This window comes from Mustela erminea, chromosome 7 (genome assembly GCF_009829155.1).
Source record: "Mustela erminea isolate mMusErm1 chromosome 7, mMusErm1.Pri, whole genome shotgun sequence".
Lineage (NCBI taxonomy): Eukaryota > Metazoa > Chordata > Mammalia > Carnivora > Mustelidae > Mustela > Mustela erminea.
In genome coordinates this window covers 91,634,161-91,655,379 of record NC_045620.1, presented here as the reverse complement: position 1 = coordinate 91,655,379, position 21,219 = coordinate 91,634,161, and the positions used below count along the sequence as shown (strand labels likewise).

Sequence of the window (21,219 nt, the reverse complement as noted above, 5' to 3'; positions counted from 1 at the left end):
GGAGATCTGAAAACCACATCCCCAACCTGGGGGTGTCAGTCCTCAGAAAGCAGCAGCTGTGCACCCCCAAGGCCACGATCCTTGCTCCTCAGCCTTCATCTCAAGGGAAAGGCTGGACCAGTTTTAAAGTCCCTCTCTCTCCCCAGCTATGGCCTTGATCTCTGGCCAAACCAAGATCAGCTAGGAAAGGGCTGGGGGTGGGGTGCTGTGGCCCAGCATCTCCAGAGGGCGAAAGGGAAGGGCAGAAGAGGACAGGTGGCTGATGATACAAAGACCTAGCAGCAAGATGTTCACCTGGAGCTGGGGGTGGGCATGTGACCAGCAGAGACATCAGCTTGCCAGGTGGGACCCTCACATCTTCTAAGGTTGTCTTCCTATAAGCCCTGGATAACATTTTATCTCGCTGGGCCTCAAATTCCTCATCCACTCTTAAAAAATTCTTTACATGTGTTAGAGAAAACTGAGGATCCACTCCAGGTTAAAGGAGACTAAGAAACCTGAGCACTGAATATGTGTGACGTTGTGGGGTTTTTTTCCTTATGAAACAGACTGTGACAATGGGCAAAATCTAAATAATGCCTATAGGTTCATTTATGTTAATAATGTTAAAATGCTAGTGTTCATAAAGTCTGTAGATCAGATCTGTAGTAGTACTGTATGTATGTTCATTTCCTGGTTTATCGTGGCACTGTATTAATTTATGTGATTATAGAAAATCCACACTCAGGGTGCCTGGCTGGCTCAGTCGGTGGAACATGCAACTCTTGATGTCGGGTTTGTAAGTTTGAGCCCCAGGTTGGGTACAGAGATTACTTATAAGACAAAATCTTTAAAATATTAAAAAATTACTTATTACTTATAAGATAAAATCTTTAAAATATAAAAAAAAAAGAAAATCCACACTCAGGTGGTTAGAAGTAAAAGGAATCATGTCTGCTACTTACTTTCAAATGGTTCATATAAAAATTAGAAAAAGAAAGCAAAGCGCATGTAGTAAAATGTTAACATTTGGAAATCTGAGTGAAGAGAATTCCTTGTACTAGTCTTGCAACTTTTCTGAAACTCTGAAAGTACGCCAAAAATAAAATACTTTTTAAAAGAATTACGTTATTAGATAATTCTTTTTTTTAAGATTTTATTTATTTATTTGACAGACTGATCACAAGTAGGCAGCGAGGCAGGCAGAGAGAGAGGAGGAAGCAGCCTCCCTGCCAAGCAGACAGCCTGATGCGGGGCTTGATCCCTGGACCCTGGAATCATGACCCAAGCCGAAGGCAGAGGCTTTAACCCACTGAGCCACCCAGGCGCCCCTATTATTAGATGATTGATAAGACTCTCCTAGTCTCTGTAAGAAGGTAACATTCTCCACATTTTAGGAAACAGGAAGAGGACAGCTCCTTGATAGCACCAGGAGGGCTCTGGAACTCAGGGTCTCTGACTCAAGTCCTCCCTCCACCCAGACTCCAGCTTCCGAACAGCAAGGGATGGTGAGCCCCAGACACCACTCTAGATACCTGACAAGAACCTCAGCGCAGAAAGCAAGTAAGTGCCCAGAAGGCTGTCAGGAGAAGCAGAAAGCTTTGGAAAACAGACCACCTAGTTCTCCTCCAGAGACCCCTTCCCTCCACATGCACGGGGCACAGATGGTTCCTCTGGTGCACACCCCAGAGGCTAACCAGAAGTAACCCGAAGCTTCAGCCAGCATGCATGCACTAACTCCACCAGAACACGCAGCCCACAACACAGAACACAGCCTGGACACGCAGTATGGCCCTGGGAGGGCAGCCTTCAGCCATCTCTGACCATGGAACACGACATCTGGAAATCCTGGTCAGTCTCCTAAATAACTCTAGGATCAAGGGAGAAAAAAGAAACCAAATCACAACTACATTTATTTCTAATTTATGTGTGCTACTTGTCTGTGTCATGGCAAGGATGTACTTTAAATATCATTAATATGTAAACTGATTTGAGTATAAAAATAAGAGCTATTTCTGGGGAAAAAAGTCACACTTACAGATCTGAAGATTAATGTCCATGAAAATAATAGCTATTCACAGAGGAAAAGTTCTTCTATTTCTTCTAAAGCTGCTTCTATAAATACTTTTTACGAAACATGAAGAAAAATAAATTAAGGCTCCATCCAAGAAGATAGAAAATAGAATCCTTTAAAAACGTAGGAAAGGAGCCCCTGGCTGGCTCAGCCGGAGGAGCATGCAACTCTTGACATTGGGGTCGTGAGTTCAAGCCCCATGTGGGGTGTAGAGAAGACTTAAATAAAACTTAAAAAAAATAATAAAAAGTAAATAAAAATGTAGGAAAAAGGAATCCATAAAGACAGAAATAGTTGATTAGAAAACAAAATGTAGTAGTATTTATAAATGGAATCTAAGAGATGGCTCTCCAAAAGACCAATGGAATAAAGAAACTTCTGGCAAGGCTGAATCATTTGAAAAAGAAAAACATAAACAATATTAGAAATGTGAACAGGAATGTAACTATTATCAGTGAATAAGGCATGAAGTGCATTACTAAAAACTTTGAAAATATTAATGAAAGGAAGATTTTCTAGGAAGAGGTAGAAATATTAAAACTATCAATCACCGGACAAGTAGAAACATATCAGAGAACAACCCTCTCCCAAAAAAGGGCACCAGGACCAAAAGTTATTACATTATTTTTCTAGGTCATAAAAATGATTTGTTTTATTCTTTCATTTAATTCTCCCAGATCCCTATAAGGTAAGTACACTCTCTCACAGACAAGGAATCCAAGGGCTCAGAGGGGCTCAAGCAGTGTCTCCAAGTCACCTAGCCACATGTGGCCAACCTGGGACTCAGTCCCACAGCCTGACATTTCTGGGGTAAGGCTCAGAGAATTCTGTGTTCCAAAGTGTTCAAGTACTTCTGTGATCAGCCAGGGTTAGAAACTTCTGGGCCCTTGCTATTTAAAGTCTGGTCCCATAAACAGAAGCAGCATCACCTGTGAGCATGCGAGAAATGCAGAATCTCAGGCCCCACCCCAGACAGACCTGATGAATCAGAAAATGCATCATAAAGAGGTTCGCAGATGATGTGGATGAATATTAAAATATGAGAAGCACTGGTCTATCCTATATCTATCTGCCCAGTCTGCTTCAGTTCCCTTTAAAATTTGTAAAAGCAGCGCCTGTTCTGTCTAGCACAACCCAAAAAAATGAACTTATGTACAGCTGGAGGTAGACTTGATCCTATAACCACGCACCAAAAAAGTGTAGCAAAATAAAACATTAAAAAATTAAAAGAAATTTGTAATATTTATCAAGGTCTGAGAGAATACCACTAATAAATGAAACTCTTACTAATTCATAAAGAAACACACACATAAAGAGGCAAAGGAAATAAAAATATATTCACATAGTAGTCCAGAGACCCAACTAAACAGAGCAAAAAGAGATCTGAGAATCAAATGTTATGCCCATTTTTATACCAATTAAAAAATAAAGACTTTATAATAAATATGTATTATTTTGTTGACAATCAGGGGAAAATCAATAGGCATTTAAAATAAAAAATATATATATATTTACATATTATATATATATATAATTGTTCTAGAAAGACCCAAATATTAACAGGAATTCTAAGTAGTGAAATTACAGATGCTTTATTTTATGTGCTTATGTGAACCTCCTAGTTTTACTGCGATAAATTTACAATCTTTGTAACAGACAACAACCAAGAAGTTCTTAACTATTTCTTAGTTTGACCTGATTTGTAATTTAACAGCTTTGACACTTAGTCTCTCTTGGATTTTCTTAAGTCCTCACACATTTCCTTTTCACAAATCACAGTCTTAAAGACACGTCCTTTCTGTCTTCATCAAGTACCAAGCCCAGATAAACAGAGCCCTTTTACCCTACTCTGCAGCCTGCAGCACTCCAGTGCGCACAGGAATCACCCACAGGAAGCCAGCTGCAGATGTGGACCTCCAGGTCCTACCCTCAGTGATCAACCCTGTGTGTCCACGGAGGTGATATGGAACCAGATGGTCCCCTATCTTTAGAGAAGCCGCCCGCCTGGCCGATAACCCTATGGGAGTGAGGGTAAGTATAGAAAAAGGGAAGTCTTGCCTGGTTTAGAAATTAGGTGAACTGAGGGTCTTAGAGGTTGGCAGGGGGACAGCGGTCTCTTTCCACCCACCCCCTACTCTGTGCAGGGTTGACCAGGGCTCCTGCTGCTGAAAGAGGGCAACAGGTGGGTGGAAGGCAGGGGTAGAAAAAGGTTTTCTCCCAACAGGTGAGCTGAAGTCCAGCACAGCCCTGTGTCTTAGCCTCCCTGCCAGAAAGCACTCTGCTCCTGGAGAACGCACTTGGAACAGATCTTCGGGTTCACAGAGGTCCATCTGCCATGGTTTCTGCGTGGCGCCCTGAGAAGACAGCTCCTCCCCGGCCGGCAGAGATGCAGCGCAGCTGCCATGAGGGGCCTGAGGACTTGGCCTGGTGCTGGCGGCCCCCACGGGGACCTCCTTCAGCCCTGGAACAGAGCTTCCCCTCCCTCCTCGATCTTGTGGGTACCCCCTTGATTCCAAGGTTTCCTGGAGAACTTTAAAAAACCAGCAGAGGAGCCAGAGAAAGGGCTCGGTCTGCTATGCCACCTGAACATGAAAGGGGAGGAGGAACAGAGACCACCAGCTAGATGAGAACTGCTCACTGCTTCTGCAGATGCAACCTGGTGACACAAGGAACCCGACATGTGACGACCCTTCTGGCAACAGGGAGGCAGCTCACAGCCCACATCTAACTGGTGTTTCTTTTTCACTTTTCTCTTTTCAAGCCAAGTTGACCCCTCTCCCCACCTTCTTTTTAGGGGGGGCAAGAGACAGGAATCTGGCCCCTGCTTAACAGCAACAGGGGTTCCCATGGTTCCCAGGGAAGTAGGGGGGTCCCTTGTTCATGGCTCCCAGCAGACGCAACCTTCCTAGGCAGGTAGACAGCTCCATCTCCAATGTAGTTCTTGGGGCAGCAGAGACCGGGAACGTGCAGTTATGGGGCGAGGGGCCGGGGGCAGGGCAGGACAGAGGGGCTGGCACTGGGCAGCTCCATGGAGAACTAGTGCCTCCCATTCCCCAATTATAAGTTTAAAGTGCAGGGTGCCTGGGTGGCTCAATCGGGTAAGGGACCAACTCTCGATCTCAGCTCAGGCCTTGATCTCAGGGTCATGAGTTCAAGCCCCCAGCTGGGCTCCACGCTGGGCGTGGAACCTACTTAGAAAATAAATAAATAAAAATAAAAGGCAAACACAACGAGGAAGATTAGCGCGTTGACAGGCTCTATCTAGAACACGCTTGCGGGAGTCTTGGACTCTGAAGAGCCAGACAACCAACAAAGATGCTGCCTCAAGAAAGGAGACCGGACACAGAAGTGGAGCCAATTTCTACTTCCAGCTTCCACGAACCCTCATCCCCACAGAGCAGCTGCAGGTAAGTTTGTGTTTTAGGCTTCCTTCAGGTGTCTGGGAACTGAGAAGGCAGCTCCCCCTCCTAGTAGTTAGTACTAATGAGAGTTAATGATAAGTGGGCTGTTAGTCCCCAGGTAATTACAAGGTGTGGGTTCACAGGGCTCCTCCCTGATGCATGTCTGTGGGAAAACAGCCTAGGACCTTCTTTCTACGTTGGGGGAACAGGCCGGTGCCCCATCTATTATCTGGCTCACAGCCTCCAGGCTCGCAGCCAAGCCTGCGTTAGATTCTGCTCCTCAGACTGGCCTAGGCTGTCACACTTTGAGGAGGTGAAGCTCATTGTCTCTCCCATCAATTTGATTCTACAGCATTTATTAAAAGGACTTACTGCATGCCAGGCCTTGTGCCAACTCCTGGGAAATGGAATTGAGGGAGAGGAGCGAGCACCTCACCACAGGAAGTCATCCCAGGCCCTAAAGTACTCCTAGGGAAGTATAGACTTCCTGTGAGGCAATGAGGGAAGGGTGGGTGCTGGGGCCCAGGCAGTGGGAGCACTGGAGACAGGCAGCACAGCTGCAGGGACAAAGCCCAGAACTTTTCCAATATACCTGCAGAAACAGGTTAAAAAGTCTAACACAGGCGTGCCTGGCTGGCTCAGTCAGAGGAGCACATGACTCTTGATCTTGGGGGCTGTGAGTTCGAGCCCCATGCTGGGTGTCGAGATTACTTAAATAAATAAAACTTTTAAAGAAGTGTAACAGAAAAAGATCCCACTCACTGCAGTAATGACCTACAACATCTTAGATCTGAATCTATTGAGAAATGTGTCAGAGCCAAAACTTTAAAACTCTGGTGGACATACAAAGAAGACTAGAAGAGACCGATATACTTTCCATTTCCTGGATAGGAAGACTCATTGTAAAGCATTCCTTTCTCCCCTAAATAATCTGTAAGTTCCATGTAATTCCAATTGAGAAATCACAACATTTTTCACAGAATCTGACAAGTTGTTTATAAGCTTATTTAGAAAAGGAAATACAGAAGAAAAGCCAAAAAAAAAAAAAAGTGGAAAAAATGAGTTCTGGGTTTGTTTTTTTTTTTTTTTTTTTTTTTAAACTCAACTGTTATATAAAAACTGCTGTAATTAAAACAATAAAATACTGAGGCGCCTGGGTGGCTCTCTCAGTTAAGCATCTGCCTTCAGCTCAGGTCATGATCCCAGAGTCCTGGGATCAAGCCCCATGTAAGGCTCCCTGCTCATCAGGAGCCTGCTTCTCTCTCCCTCCCCACAGCTCGTGCTCAAGCACACGCTCTCTCTCAAATAAATAAAATATTAAAAAATAAAATAAAATACCGACATAGAATCAGACAAATAACTCAATGGAACTGAAGAGAGGCTCTAGAATGCCCACGAATATGTATTTATAAAATGCTTAAGGTAGAATTATAAACCATTTGGGAAACTATAAATAATCAATAAACAGACTGGCTTTCTATTCGGGAAAAATTCAATCCCTATCTAATCATACACAAAAATAAATCTTGAACAAATAGCCAAAAAATGTATGTATATATGTGTCAATTACCACATTTGTAATTACAAAAAACTGGAACTGTACAAGTCCATCGATGGGAATCAGTTTAATTACAATAACTCTATAAAATGCAAGACAAAAAAAATAAAATAAAATGCAAGACTCTACAGCCTTTATAAGGCTAAGATAGATGCGCTGACATGCAAAGATACCCTCAACGTATTAACGAGCAAATAAAAGAACACCAAAATATAAAGGATGGTACAAACACATTACTGCAGGAAAAGTAGTGAGTTCACCTACTCATTTTAAAGTCTGCAAGATATGTATAAATTGACAATAGAGATTACACCAGGATGGAGAGAAAGAGCAATTTTCAGTTTCAATCAGTTTCAAACTGATTTTTTATAGGTTAAAAAAAATTCTTTTCTCCCACAGGTCTGGCTGCTAAGCTGCTAAGCTGTTACTAGGTCCCTGCCCGGCGGTTTGGAGACAAAGCCCCTAAAAGTAATCAAGCTCATTCTCTGGCCTTGCCATTGATCCACAGCCAGTGATTCTCCCTTTTTGGGAGCAAAGTGAGCCAGGATGCATCAGGACTTGGTCTTCTCACATTGGCTATGCCATCAGCATCTCCCCAAGAGCACTAGCAGACATGAAATAGCAAAACCTGCAAGAGGCCACAGTAGAACTTAAAGAAAAAGTCATATTTTTAAATGTGTCTGTGACAAAAAAAAAAAAAGTAGAAAAAAAAAATAGAGCATATTACAGATCCAACGGAGAATCTAGAAAAAGCACATACCAAATAAACCTGAGGAAAAGAAGACAATAAAGACTGAAGCAGAAATTCATGGTTTAGAAGACAGAAAGCTGGGGTGCCTGCCTGGCTCAGTCAGTATAGAGCATGTGACTTTTGATCTCAGGGTTATGAGTTCAAGCCCCACGATGGGCATGGAGCCTACTGAAAGAAAGAAGGAGAGAAAGAAAGGAAGGAAACAAAACAGAAAGCACAACTGACAAATCCATGTGCTTTTAAGTTACATAAAAAAAGAAATTAATGTACGATGTTGGAAATTAACAAAGTGAAAAGAAATCACAGCTACTGAGGGAACTGAAGGGCAATAACTATATACCCATGATTCTATTAAATTTGAAAAGAGATCACTTTCAGAGAAAACACAAAGTAAATGTTTTGTAACAATAGCCACAGAAATTATAGGTCAATCTCCTTCACAAAAATAAATGCAAAACTCCCATGCTGATAAATCAAACAGCATGCTAAAAAAAAAAAAATACCCCAATACCAAATATGGAATATCAAGGAATATAAAGATAGTGCAACACTAAGAGATGCATTAACGGAGGAGGCTATGTGCTATGGTGAGTGCTGGGAAGTATGTAAGCCTGACGATTCACAGACCTATACCCTTGGGGCTAATAATACATTATATGTTAATAAAAACTAAAAAAGTAAAAGAATTATAAAATTTTTTTAAAAAGCATATTTATTTTTAAAAATTAACAACACAAGACATCATAGTGGTTTCAGTAGTTTCATGTTTACTACTTTCTGCATGATTTCTGCTAAAACAGTTCATCTTTCTTTGATATGAGGTATTCTTTTACTTTTAAATGTTAATTCTAAAAAAAGAATAAAAAGAAATGCATTAACACAATTCATCCTATTAACAGAGGAGAAATATTTCACCTTCAAACCATGTTAAACAGATGTGACAAAATGAGGCATCCACTGTTAATAGGGAAAAACTCCTTAATAAAATGGAGCAAGAGGCAAATTCCCTAACATGACATAAAGACCTCAAACAATCAGCAATACCATGCTTTGGGTAAAACACTAGCGACATTCATATTAGAGTGAAGGGGGGGGGGGGAGGGAATCACTAAGAAGAACAATGGCCTCTGCTCACTAAATATTTGTCAAATGAATTTAACATGGAAGGATAGTCCTAGGAGAGAGGTGGTAGTCTACAGACAAGGGGATTGGCTCTGAAGTCAGCTCCACCTCCTGGAGAAACAGCAGCCCTTGCTCACACTACTGGCCTGAATCTGTTTTTGTTTTTGTTTTAAAAAATTTTATTTATTTATTTGACAGAGAGGATCACAAGAAGGCAGAGAGGCAGGCTGAGAGAGAGGAGGAAGCAGGCTCCCCGCCGGTAAGAGAGCCCGATGCGGGGCTCGATCCCAGGACCCCGAGATCATGACCTGAGCCGAAGGCAGAGGCTTTAACCCACTGAGCCGCCCAGGTGCCCCTGAATCTGTTTTCTTATCCGAAAGGTGGGGCTACTACCACCTGCCTCCAAGTTGTCACAAGAACCATGAAAACTTGGCTCCACACACCACACACATGGGGAGTGATCAGTAAGCAACACTACAGCTAGTAATATGCAGGATAAAGCAGGCTGTAACAAAGCATGACTCCATTTTTATAAACAACAGAAAATGAGGAGTTCACTCTGGAACAACTTGAAGTTAGGGGCATTGACCCCCATGCAGCTGAAAATCTGCATATAGCTTCTGACTCCCCAAAAAGTGAACTGCAGAGAGCCTACTGATGGCAGGAAGCCCTACCATAACATAAACAGCTGAAGACCATATATTTGACGTTTTATGTATGATCTATTGTATTCTTACAAGAACGCTGAGGAAATGTTAAGAAAATCATAAGGAGGGGCACCTGGGTGGCTCAGTGGGTTAAAGCCTCTGCCTTCGGCTCAGGTCATGATCCCAGGGTCCTGGGATGGAGCCCCGCATCGGGCTCTCTGCTTGGTGGGGAGCCTGCATCCCTTCCTCTCTCTCTGCCTGCCTCTCTGCCTACTTGTGATTTCTGTCAAATAAATAAATAAAATCTTTTAAAAAAAACATAAGGAAAAGTATGATGTATGGACAGTACCATAGTATATTTACTGAAAAAAAAACCCCAAAAAGTCCACGTGTCAGTGGACCCACACAGTTCAAATCCATGTTATTCAAGTGCACAGAGTCAAGCCTGGGGAATTCTAGTGAACAGTGGCTAATCGGGTTGTGAAATTATGGGCAAATTCCTCCCCTCTATTTTTATTTTCTCATTTTTTCCAACAAACATGTATTATCTGTAAAATATAAAAAGAGACTGAAAAGCAAAAAAAAAAAAAAAAAAGGTAACAGTTCTGGATTCAGCCAAGATAGAGCCCTGGGCAAGGCTCCCAGAGAAGGTGACGGAGGAACGGCAGGTTGGGGGGGGGGGCTGGTTACTGAGGGGAGGGGCTTGCGGGCCGCTGGGGCGCCTGTCGTGGTGAAACCCACCAGTTTCAGGCACACCCACAACGCACGGCGCAGAGCGAAGCCCAGCTCCCGGCAGAGGACGAGATGAAGCCCTCCGGGCCCGCAGCCAGTACACAGTGCCGTACAACCACGGCGCCTGACCCGACTTTGTGCAAATGACACAGAAAGCCTGGATGATGGGAATGGGGTGAGAGCACTCATTTCTTGAGCCAGGGGCTTGTTATGCAGGTGTGTTTGCTCTGTGAAAACTCACCCAGCTGCACACAGTATGTACCCTTTTGTGTGTATGCTGTACCTCAATAGTGTTTTTTTTTCTTTAATCAGAGAAGAACTCAGTTTCTGTCCTCTGCCACAGGGCTTCCCTCTTAAATTCTGGTTTTGATAAATATGAACTCATGGGCAAGTTTCATGGAACAGAACATTCAATCCAGTATTTTGCCTGACATGTCTTGCTGTCTTCATTTTTCCAGACTCTTTATTGATTACTACTAAAATTATCAATGGACAAGAAAAAAATTCTGGGGCAGTCAGGGAGACACAGGAAAGCCAAACCAGATGAAGGCCAGTGGCTCTCCGCCCCTGAGCACACGTCTGAAACCCCTGAGGAGTCCTGAGAAATGCTGGCACCCAGGCTCTACTCCAGACTAATTACATCAGCTTCTCAGGGCCTGGGGCCCCGGCACTGATATTTTCTTTTTTACAAGCTCCCCAGATGATTCCAGGATGCAGTGGCACCGAGAACCACTGAACTACCTGAACTGAACTAGCTGAACCGGAGGGACTAGCCCCCAGGCGCTCTCCTGAGCAAGCTTAAGCATGCTCCCTGCTCGTCCAGGCAGAGGCTGTGGGGGTGGGAGCTAGCATTTAGGGCCCAAGTGCCCTGGCACCCTCCCAGGCCCTCCTCCACGTCTCACGACTCCCAGACCTCAGGCAGAGACAGGGGGATACCATGCCCCCGCATAAAGGAGGCATCCTCTGGAAGGCTGGGTTGGGGGGAGCTTCCCAAGGGCTGGACACAGAGCCCTGGGCTCTGGCTTCCAGCCAGGTGTTCTGAATGCTCTGGACCACTTGCCAGTCCAGCCCCAAGACATGTACCACTCCAACCACACAACCCCAGAGCTAAGCCCTAACTACTACCCAGGGTCCAAATGACACCACCGGGAACCCACAGCTGGAAAACAGGATACCGAGGAAAAATAACAGCGAGAAGAAAGGCCACAGGGCAGAGGTCAGTGTATAGCTCAACCATCACACAGGACCTGGCTCAGGGACAAGGGGCAGGGCCAGTGTAGAAGGGATGTCACACAGACCACCTGCCCAGAGTCTCCAAAACTCATCTCTGGGACCCCCATACCACCCTCATCTTGCAACCACTCTGACTAAATGTGTGAGAGAGGAAGCCACAGGTCTGACCCAAACAGTAGCTGTCATGGCCCAGCAGCCCCACAGCATCTTATAAGCACCTAGATAACTGACAGGAGTTGTCCCTGGCTCATAGCCCACAAAGCAGTCCCCTCAAAGGCCCCCTCTGCTCAGCCCAGAACTTAGGGCTGGGCTCAAAGCACAATGGGTGAGAGTGGGGATGGACTGAAGCCATGAACAGTGTTCTAGGATGGAGAACACAGCAGGAGAAGAGACAAGGAGATGTTGCACCAGGAAAAACAGAATGGGCATCTCTGGGGCACAGCCTGCCCCAACCCACTGCAAATCCATTTCTGTGTGCCCTCTGCACAGCTCAGGGTGGAGGGCAACAATGGTCCCACTTGGGAAGGCAGCCCTCCACCCTGGGTCCAGCAGAGCCTGGGGTCAGACGGTACTCCCTGCACCCAGCGTGAACTTGTTCAAGTCAGTAGAGAAATGACTTGGCTCAGGCGGCTTGGGCCTTGGCCCACTCTCAAGGGAGAAGGTGGTGGAGAGAGAATCTGTCTGGGGATGCAGACCCCTTGCAGGGTCTGTTTCTGCCTCTGCTGGAGTTACTGGTCTCCCTAGTTCCTTCACTTATGCAGAGGAGCCAGCGGGAATCAGGGATGGAAACTTCCTAAGGTATAGGACGACAGACGGGCAGAAATCGCTCCTTCAGTAAACTCCATCTGTGTAGCAGGGCTGGGAACCAAGGCCCACAGGCTAAGAGAGCAGACTGGGGGGCGGGGGGGGGGGGGTGAGGGGGAGGGGACGTGGGTGCGTGCTGCAGAAGGGTCAGAGCAGGAAAACTCAGTCAATAGGGCAGGGAGTTTAGGAGCTCACTGTCAGGGACAAGTTGCAAACCCTTTCAATGTCTTTGTTTCCCTTGCAAAGCCCATGAGGTTAGGATTACATGTGAAAAATGCTTGGAGGCGGGGTTGAGAAATCCAATTACTTAAGCACCAAGGGCACAAGAGTTCCAGGCCACAGAAGTAACCAGGATTTGCTCAGACCCTAATCTTACTGTCCTTGGGATGTCTGCCTCTTAAGGAATATTTCTGTGGCAAGACAATGTCATCTGTGCCTTAGTCCCTACCCCACTCTCCTCTAGGATAAGGGAGCTGGGGTAGTAGAAAATGGCTATTTTTCTTTTTTTTTTTGCCTAGTCTTTAGCATCCTAAATGAAAACACCAAAGATCCTCAGCAGAAAAAAACAACGAGCTTTGCAGAGTGTGTAGAGGGGAAAGTGGGATAAAGGAGGAAAAAAATGTCCAAACTTTAGCAATCAAAACTATTAGGACGTCTGACCTTACAGAAACCAGCGCAGAGTTTGTGATCAGCCCCAAGACGAAAAGAGCTATACCTCTAAAGGAACGAGAGCCGCCAAAGCGGAAAAGCTTGAAAGTCAAGGTGCCCTGAATGACGCCATGGGGCTTTAGTGTCCTACAGGGTCCAGGTCCACTCCGGCATCTATATGAGACCTGGCCTCTCCGTAACTGTTCCCGTCTTCTAAAGCACACAGTAAACACACACACACACACACACACACACACTCTCCTGCCCCTTCAGGTTCTCCCCCTCTCCGTCAGAATCTGAGACTTGCAGAGAAGTAAGGGCAAACAGGAGGCATCCTTATCGACAGAAGCCAAGAGGCGGGTAAATCTTTGGAGGTACTTGTAAAGAATCTCTGTGATAGTAAGATCTCTACTTTTCCACGTGTCCTCCAGAAGGACAATACAGAAGAGAGAAGAGGTCCTGTCCAGAAAAGGGCAGGGGAGGGGGGGGTCAAAACAGAGAACCCTCTGCTCTCCCAGAAGCAAAGTTCAAAAGTAATGCAGTCCAAGACCTGGCCCGCAAGCTGTGGCTCACCAGTCCCCCACGACTTGTAAAACCATCGCAGCTATGTGCACCTGCCGCGACAAGCCAGAGCGTGCTCGCAGACACACCTCACCCAGAGGAGCTCCCGGACCGGTCTGGATGGTGCTGAACTCCCAAGGGGAGCCATGTCCACCACAATGCGCAAACTCCTTGGCACAAACAAAGCTGGGCTATGTTTCCATCTGCAACATCTTGGTAATGAAGAAAAAAACTGTCACTTTGCCACCTTTAGTTGGAGAAAAACTAACTTTGGGTAACCCCTTCATTTCACAAAGATGACTGAAGTCCAGGAACAGGAAGCGTCCCCACGCCTACCACATAGGAGAAGAGCGGGGAACAGAGAGGAGAACAGACAATTGCCCTTCCCAGCTTCCTCCTTTCAGCTGGTGGTCTCCATGGGAACCCCCCTGGCGGGAAGGGCTGCAGGACCCACACACTCCCACTGAGTGGAAGGCAATTCGGGATTCAAGGTGGAACGCCCAGACACAGTATTTCTGTCCCGCTTTACCTGAATCTCAGACACAGCACATCTATGACCAGTGCTTTCCTTTCGAAACTAAGCTGTCTTCCCACCTCTTTCATTCCTGACCCCATTACCCTAATCTGCAAGCACCAGCTTCCAGAAACACTGACTTACTCAAAACAAGGCTGGCATATGGATTCTTCCTGCAAAGTCCCTGGCGGTCCACTGAGCCAGTGATGAAAGCAAACATAAAGAGCTAGGAGCTAGGCACAGCTGGGGGCCAAGGGTTTGATGGCGGGGGGGGGGGGGGGGGGGGGGGCACGTGCAAGTTCACAGCCCTAAACCGAAAGATCAAACGCCTTCACTGCATAAAAAACAAAACTTGCCAGTGCTGGTTTTCTCACTCTGAGTTAGGATTTTTGGTAATACTGTCAATGTCTCTTGGGTCCAGTGGTACTGTGAAGAGCAAATAATGACTTATTTTTCAGGATCTGCTACTGTACCTGGAACACTAAATGCTCATAAATGTTGAAAGATAAAGGGGAGGGGGCAGAAAGGGAGATAAAACGAGTAGGATCCCAGTCCCAGATAGCGCAATACTCAACAGATTTTCACCGTCTGAGACATTCCTGTCCCCTATTTCCTAAACTAACCCCTAAGGAAGCCACCTCCTTCTCAGAAGCTGCACACATGCTGGGAACAAGGGGGAGTCCTCAGCTGACTGCCAGATGCACGAGTGTGAGAGGAAATGAGGCCAAAAGCCCAAGAGGTCAGGGTGGGAAAGAGAGCTGGGAGACTTGGAAGCTGAGCCAAACCAAAGCCTCTCCCCATGCTCCCTGCCCCCACTCCCAAGGAGCTAAACCCCTTGCTACAGCCTCAAGGGTATGGGAAGGGACTTGGCAGGACCACAAAGCCCATTTCTAGCATCTGGAGGGAGCCCAGAGCCCAGAACCCCTTCAGCAAACCCAGCAAGTGGGACACCGGAGACCTCACCACGATCCCTGTGGGCAGCTCCTGGGGCCCCTCACTGTGGCAGGCAGGAAGGCTCTCCCTGCCGCTAAGGAATCTATCCTGCAGTGTCCTCTCAATGGTTCAAATGTGGCTGGGGTCTCTAAGGAGGTGGGGCTGAGCTCTGGGACTCTAAATGCAATCCTTATCAGGCATGGGGGCATTCCCAAAGGCAACTCTGTGTTTGGTTCCCTTCCTGCTCTAGCCTGACCCGCTCACCTGAGCCGCTATCTCCCCAAGTTCACTGCTGCCTGAAAACTCACCTCAGAGAAAAAGTTTCTGCCAGACCCCACAAAGGGGCTGGAGAGTAGGAAGAGCAGGCAAGAAAGAACTAGGAGTCACCCATGGTGTGTGGACCACAGATCCTTGACAAAGGGGGCATTTCTGCAGTGGTCCAGAGGAGAGACAGGAGGCAGAGATCCCGGGCACGGTCCCAAAATAGTTTCCAGACATCCTCAGCCAGTCAAGGATTCCCATGGGGCTGAGCGTGGGAGCAGCGTGGGAGCCCGAAAGCAGGGGTGGCCTGGAGCTCTCGGCACTGGGCACTCACTCCTGTCCAGGCTGCCAAGAAGGAGGCGGTGGCAACAGTGTGTGCTATGGCATGTTCCTCGGGATATCATGGGTAGACACATAACACACCAGCCAGTACAACGACAAACTGCGTTTGGCAAGCTCAGCTCTGCGCCCCTGCTAGGCATTACGCAAACCCTACCTCATGGATATGCCTGAAACTCTGGCTAGACTCCGCACACGGCAGCGAGCCGATCCCTCCTGCTTGCTGCACATCACTCACCCATGAGCTTTATCCATCTTGCACCCATCCTGTGGGAACACACACTATGACAAGTGACGCCCCCTTGTCCCGTGTCCCAGTCTTGGCCTGATCTCAGAATGAGCTCACGCACCAAACACATCTTCCTACATCAAGACCTGCTGAGGGAAGAGGATCTGGTCACACTGCCTGATCGGGTATGTGGGACACAGCACCTGACTGGCCACCTAAAGGAACTCCATGTGAGGGAAAGGTAGCACCAGGAACAGGCGTGGGGGGTGGGGGGGTTGTATCCTGGTGCTTGTTGGCAATGCCCAAGCCGGGCCAAGAGGAGGCTAAGATTCTCAGACAGACAACTCAACAATAAAAACAAGCACAGACACAGTCTCAGAACGTCAAAAACACAGCCAGCTCGGGCTCTACGCGGAGAAGGGGGAAGGAGGAAGATGTGTTTGGAAGGCTTCCTCTGCTTTTTCAAGGAGCCTCTGCCACATGCCCACACTACCAAAGGTTGAGGTATGAAGCTGAGAGCTTCCAGCAGCACTGCGGGGCCAGCAGAATGCAGACAGGGAGAAATGGAGAACATACTTGGAAAGAACAGAAGAGAAACCATGGCTAGGCAGGAGGGGGGTGCATTGGGGAGTAAACAAACCTGCCAGCAGTCCTTCCTCCAGCACAGAGGGAAGCTCTGGCTGACAAGGCCGGAGACACAGAGGAGGGAGGGAGCTGCCTCCTCCCTGAGCCCATCTGTCCTCATCTCCTTGTCCTGCTTTCCCCAGGGTGGGGGGCAGAACAGGTGCACCACATGATCTCAGCGCCCACAGCCCTCAACAGCACGCACAGTGATTACAGCTCCCCCAGTCAGCAGTGGGAGGCCAGGGAAGGAAGTGGAGGTGGAACCGGGGGTTCTGCTCTGGAGAAGTGAACGAGTGAGCTCACAGATCTCTCCTCTCCACCCACAGCACGGCCAGTATCAACCACCCCCTGCTTGCCTTGGGGGCCACCCACCGCTCCCAGCCCCACGGAGGCATGCCCAGCTCCCCACAGGAGCTAAGCCCCCCCCCCTCGTTCTTTTTCTTCCCCCAGAATACGGCTTCAGGAGCAAAATCCATGCCCTCCCCCCCAATCACTTCCTTGCCTCAAGTTCCTTGGGAGGAGGCCAGGGAACCACCCTGGCTCCCAATCCACCCAGCAGCCGCCTCGCCCTGGAGCCCCCATCCCACGTGGGGAAGCAGAGCCCCTCCCTAGCGGCGTCCCCACCCAGGCAGTGAGGCGGCAGGGTGCCACTTCCAGCACCTCCACAGAGCTTCCCACAGCTTTCCCAGGAAGCAGGAGGAGGATTTCCAGGGACCAAAGTCTAAGAGCGTCTGGGGACTCAAGCAGCTTGCCCACCTGCTACCCAAGCAACCTGATTCCCACAGGCTCCGTGGGCCAAAGAGGAAAGAAGGGCTGAGGCAGGCGCAGCGGCGGGCTTCCTCCCCGCATTCTGCCCCTGCCCGACAGTCCTCACACTCCTTCCCCAGCCCCTCTGTCCAGCAACTTAGAGAGGCGGGCACACGAAGCTGCCTCCCACTCTGTTTTCTCCACCCGGGGCCAGCAGAGGATACTGCTGAGTAATCCCAAACACTCGGTGGGTCCCCAGCCCTGAAAAGAGGGGCAAAGCTCAAGGAAACCTACCGATCCCGGTCCTTGCCGACGCGAGAGGAACATCTGTATTCCCCAGCAATGGCCGATACCCCGACAGATTCTGCCCTGCCCTGCCCCAAACACCCCAGTCTCAGCCCTCAGACGATCACAGTGCCCCCTTCTCTGCTGCCCACGCACCTGGTAACATTCCCTTCCCAGTCCCCCAGACACCCAGCCGCACAGAGTAACAACAGCCGCCCGCCGGATTCCCAGTCATGATGTTGCATCAGCCCCCACCCTACCCAAAATATCCTCACCCCCACCACCTCCTCTCCTCTCCAGCCATCTCCATGGTGACAGCAGCATGACTAATGACACCCTATCAGCTTCAGACTCAGGAGCACAACCCCCCCTCCCCCCTTACACTTCCCCCCCACCCTGGCGCCCCGGGATTTCTGCAGGTTGGACGCAAACCAACAGCACCAGGGACATTCTCTAGAGATTTCCAGAGGCAAGAGTGGGGAGTGGGTTGCATGTCTTAAACACACACACACACACACACACACACACACACAGTTCAACAAACCCAATCCCAACTGAACCCAAACCATCCAGCTGAGAAAGCAAAAAGAATCCAAACAAAACCCACACAGGCCTGAGAATTCATTGGTCGCCCACACCCCCGCCACCCCTCCCCCTCGGCTGCTGCTACACACACAGTGGGAGATTAAGGGATCACCAGAGGAGACCCTTTATTTTTATCCAATCCAGTCAAACACTTCACCCCCACCACACACGCGCACACACACACACACACATGCGCGCGCGCACAAGGTACCTTGACAGCAGCCCCTTGTCCCCACGGCCCGGCTCCTTCACCAGCCTTTATTTCCACCTGCAAAAGAAGCCAGAGAGACTGATGAGCCCGGCAGACACCAGGAAAGCAGCGAAGTCCTTCTGCTGCACACCCCCAGCACCGCTGCAGAGCAAGGACGAGAATGGGAGGGAGGGGGCCTCGGAAAGAACGGAGAGCAGGGACCATCTTCCTGCCTCCAGCTGCCGCCCAGACTCTTGGTGGATGGGCTCCTTCGCCTTCCTGTGTTTTTGTTTTCATTTCTCCTTTTTCCACCCTCCCGAGATCCAGGAGGGCACTGCCCCTCCTCCCGCGTCCTGTCTGGCCTCGTCTCTCCCCGCCCTGCCCGCTCTACCTCGGCCGGCCTCCTCTGGTGCATCGGCCGGCGGGCCTCCCATTATCCCCGCCGGAGCACACGGAGGGAGGCACTGCAGAGGAGGCGGCGGCCAGCTGCCGGCTTGGCTCCCCTCCCCGCCGCCGGCGAGGCTGGTGTGGAGGGGGCGGCGCGCTCGCCAGCCAATCCCCGTGGCCCGCCGGGCGGGGGCAGGGCCGCCGGGGGCTGGACCTGCCCAGCCGGGAGGCGGGGGCGCAGCCAAGGGTGCCGCGGAGCTGCGCTGGCTGCTGCCCAGGTCGGCCGCCGCCGCTCCCCGGCAGGCAGGGGATCCCGGGGCATCTCGCTTCCTCCCAAGCAGGGGACCCTGAAGGTAATACCCAGGATGTCCTCTGCATCTCCGGGGTCAGAGAGGACAGACCGCGCCCAGCGGAGCTGGGGTGGACTGGTGGGATTCCCCGCCCCCCCCTCGCAGCAGCACTCTAACCCGAGGACACCAGCATACTACCTTATCCTAGCAGCAGCCAGGACAGTGCCGGTGCCGGGTGCTGGGATAAGAGCAGGAGGGGTGACAGCCCCCCTCATCTTCCAAAAAAAAGAAACAGAAAAAAGTCTTGGCAGTGTGAACCTTTACCGCATTTTTGCAGATGAGGAAACAAGGCAAGACAAGCAAAGGAACTTACCCAAGGTGACAACAGCTAGAACAGGGCAGAGCTGGGACTCCGAGCCAGACCCATCTGGCTCTAAAGCGAGACTCTGAACCATTACACAGTCCTGCTCCTCCCTCCCTCTAGCGCCCACCTCAGAAAAGAGACTGCTTGAAGCCCACACTGCCTGTGGCTCAAAGCCTCACCAAGTCAGCCCTGCCCTCCCCATACACACAAACACCCACACCTTACCCTGGATCACTCATCCCTCATGCCTGAACATACCCCACCCCAGCCAGACAGCCTCCAGCGCCACCACCACTAGGATGTTTCTTTCCTCTTCTCTCAGAAAGGCCACAGAGGGTGGCCCTCCAGGTCCTAGGTAGCCCCCAGACCTCAGGGGTTCCCAGCCCTGGGAAAGGCTGAGGAGAGGAGGTGATCAGGACCCCAAGAGGTCTGGCCTTCACTTCCTAGACTCTGAGTTTTTGAACACTGTAACACCCAGGAGACTAAAAGAACAGCAGGAGGAGAAAGAACAGGATGGGGATTTCATTTCATTTCATTTCCTGGGCATCCCGGGCACATCCTGCTGTACCCTAACCCTCCCCGGAGCTGAACACCCCAAAATCTCCACCTCTGCGGGAAAGGGCCAGCCACAGAATCTGGCACTCACGTGTCTGGTCCAGTTCCCAGCTCCATCATTATCCAGCCACAGCACCGCGTGTGACTTTACCTCTCAGCCTCACTTGGCTCCTCTGTAGAATGGAACTACAAATACCAGCGAAGCCCTGCGCAGTCCGGAGGATTCTACAGAGAAAGGTAGCATGGTGCCCACCGCATGACTGAGCAGAGTGAGCCACCAGCACTCTGAATTTCGGGGGGAGCTCACCGTGGGCCACTTCTCATCTCACAGATGAAGACGCAGAGCCCCAGGGGAGAGGCAGCTGGTAGAACTGGTTAGGACTCGTGGGAGCCTCTGTTTCAGAGGAGCTCTGCTACCTGCCCGATTGCTGCCCCCTCCGGGGTGTCCTGCGCTGATACTCAGAATGGGACAAGCCGTCTCGGGCTCTGGTGAGGAGATTCCAAGAAGCACCAGGGCCCACACCTGCCTCACCCCTGGGGACAAAGGGCAGCCCAGCTGGCTCCTCTCCAGTGTAGGTAACAAGGCGAGGCAAGGAGCAATGTCCCGAACCATGGCTCAAGATAGGAAATGGCTTCTGCACCCCCAAAGCTCTTACTTTGACCTGGCCAAGAGAAGTGCCCTCTTTATCCTGGTCCCCACCACCCCTGGTCCCCCACCCCTGCCCCACACACCTTCTGCTGCCCCATCAGAGTGACTAACACTGCCTGGACAGTGACAATTAATAGCTGTTGTGGCTGCCACAGGTTCTCGAGCCCCTGCTCTGTCCCAGGCCCCGAGCCAGTGACGCCATAGGAGCATCCGACTGGGCATCTGACTTACTCCACACACAGCCTCTAATGGGGAAGTGGACTGAGAGATGGTAAGTCACTTGCCTAGCAACACACAGCTGGTGAGAAGGGAGCTAGAATTCCAATCTAGGCCTTTCTCGTTCCAGTTCTCTAACTGCCCCCTTCTCTGCCAACCCCAGGGAAATGCAAAAAGGGACAGGGTCATTTGAACCTAACCACTTCCCTTCCAGCTATGGGTCTGAGAATAGTAACGTTTTTCATGCCTCAGAGACTTCATGAAGCTGCTCCTTGACTCGGTTCCTCTCCCCTTTCCCCTCCCCTGCCTAGTGCTGGGCTTCCTCTGCCTGTTCCCTCCCTGGGCGGCCTTCCCAGCTCTTCTAGCCCCCGCGAGCATCCCCCACTCCTCTGGGGCCTCACAGCGCAGCTCACAGCCTCTCCTAGAGCCCCACTCACAACCAAGCACAGTTATTTATTTACACGGCGTCTTCCCCACGTGGGCGGGGGCCCTGTCTTCCCCACTTTACTAGGCTCTGCACAGAGCTGGAATGTGCTAAGTT

At 49.6% G+C, this 21,219-nt stretch overlaps 1 protein-coding gene across 3 annotated transcripts in view; it reads right to left on the bottom strand.

Moving 5' to 3' along the window:
- TET3 (tet methylcytosine dioxygenase 3) overlaps positions 1-21,219 on the bottom strand; it is a 98,320-nt gene that overhangs the window by 65,184 nt on the left and 11,917 nt on the right. Inside the window, exons 1-2 of one of the 3 annotated variants that reach the window (XM_032352490.1) lie at positions 18,609-20,515; positions 18,239-18,295 (exon numbers count right to left, since the gene is read on the bottom strand). The exons of 1 other annotated variant lie outside the window; for it this stretch is intronic. In XM_032352490.1, the coding sequence (XP_032208381.1) occupies positions 18,239-18,295; positions 18,609-18,632 (81 nt within the window). In that variant the 5' untranslated portion in view covers positions 18,633-20,515. Of the gene's footprint in view, positions 1-18,238; positions 18,296-18,608; positions 20,516-21,219 lie in introns of those variants that run through there. One more of the 3 variants, XM_032352488.1, reaches the window with a different exon arrangement.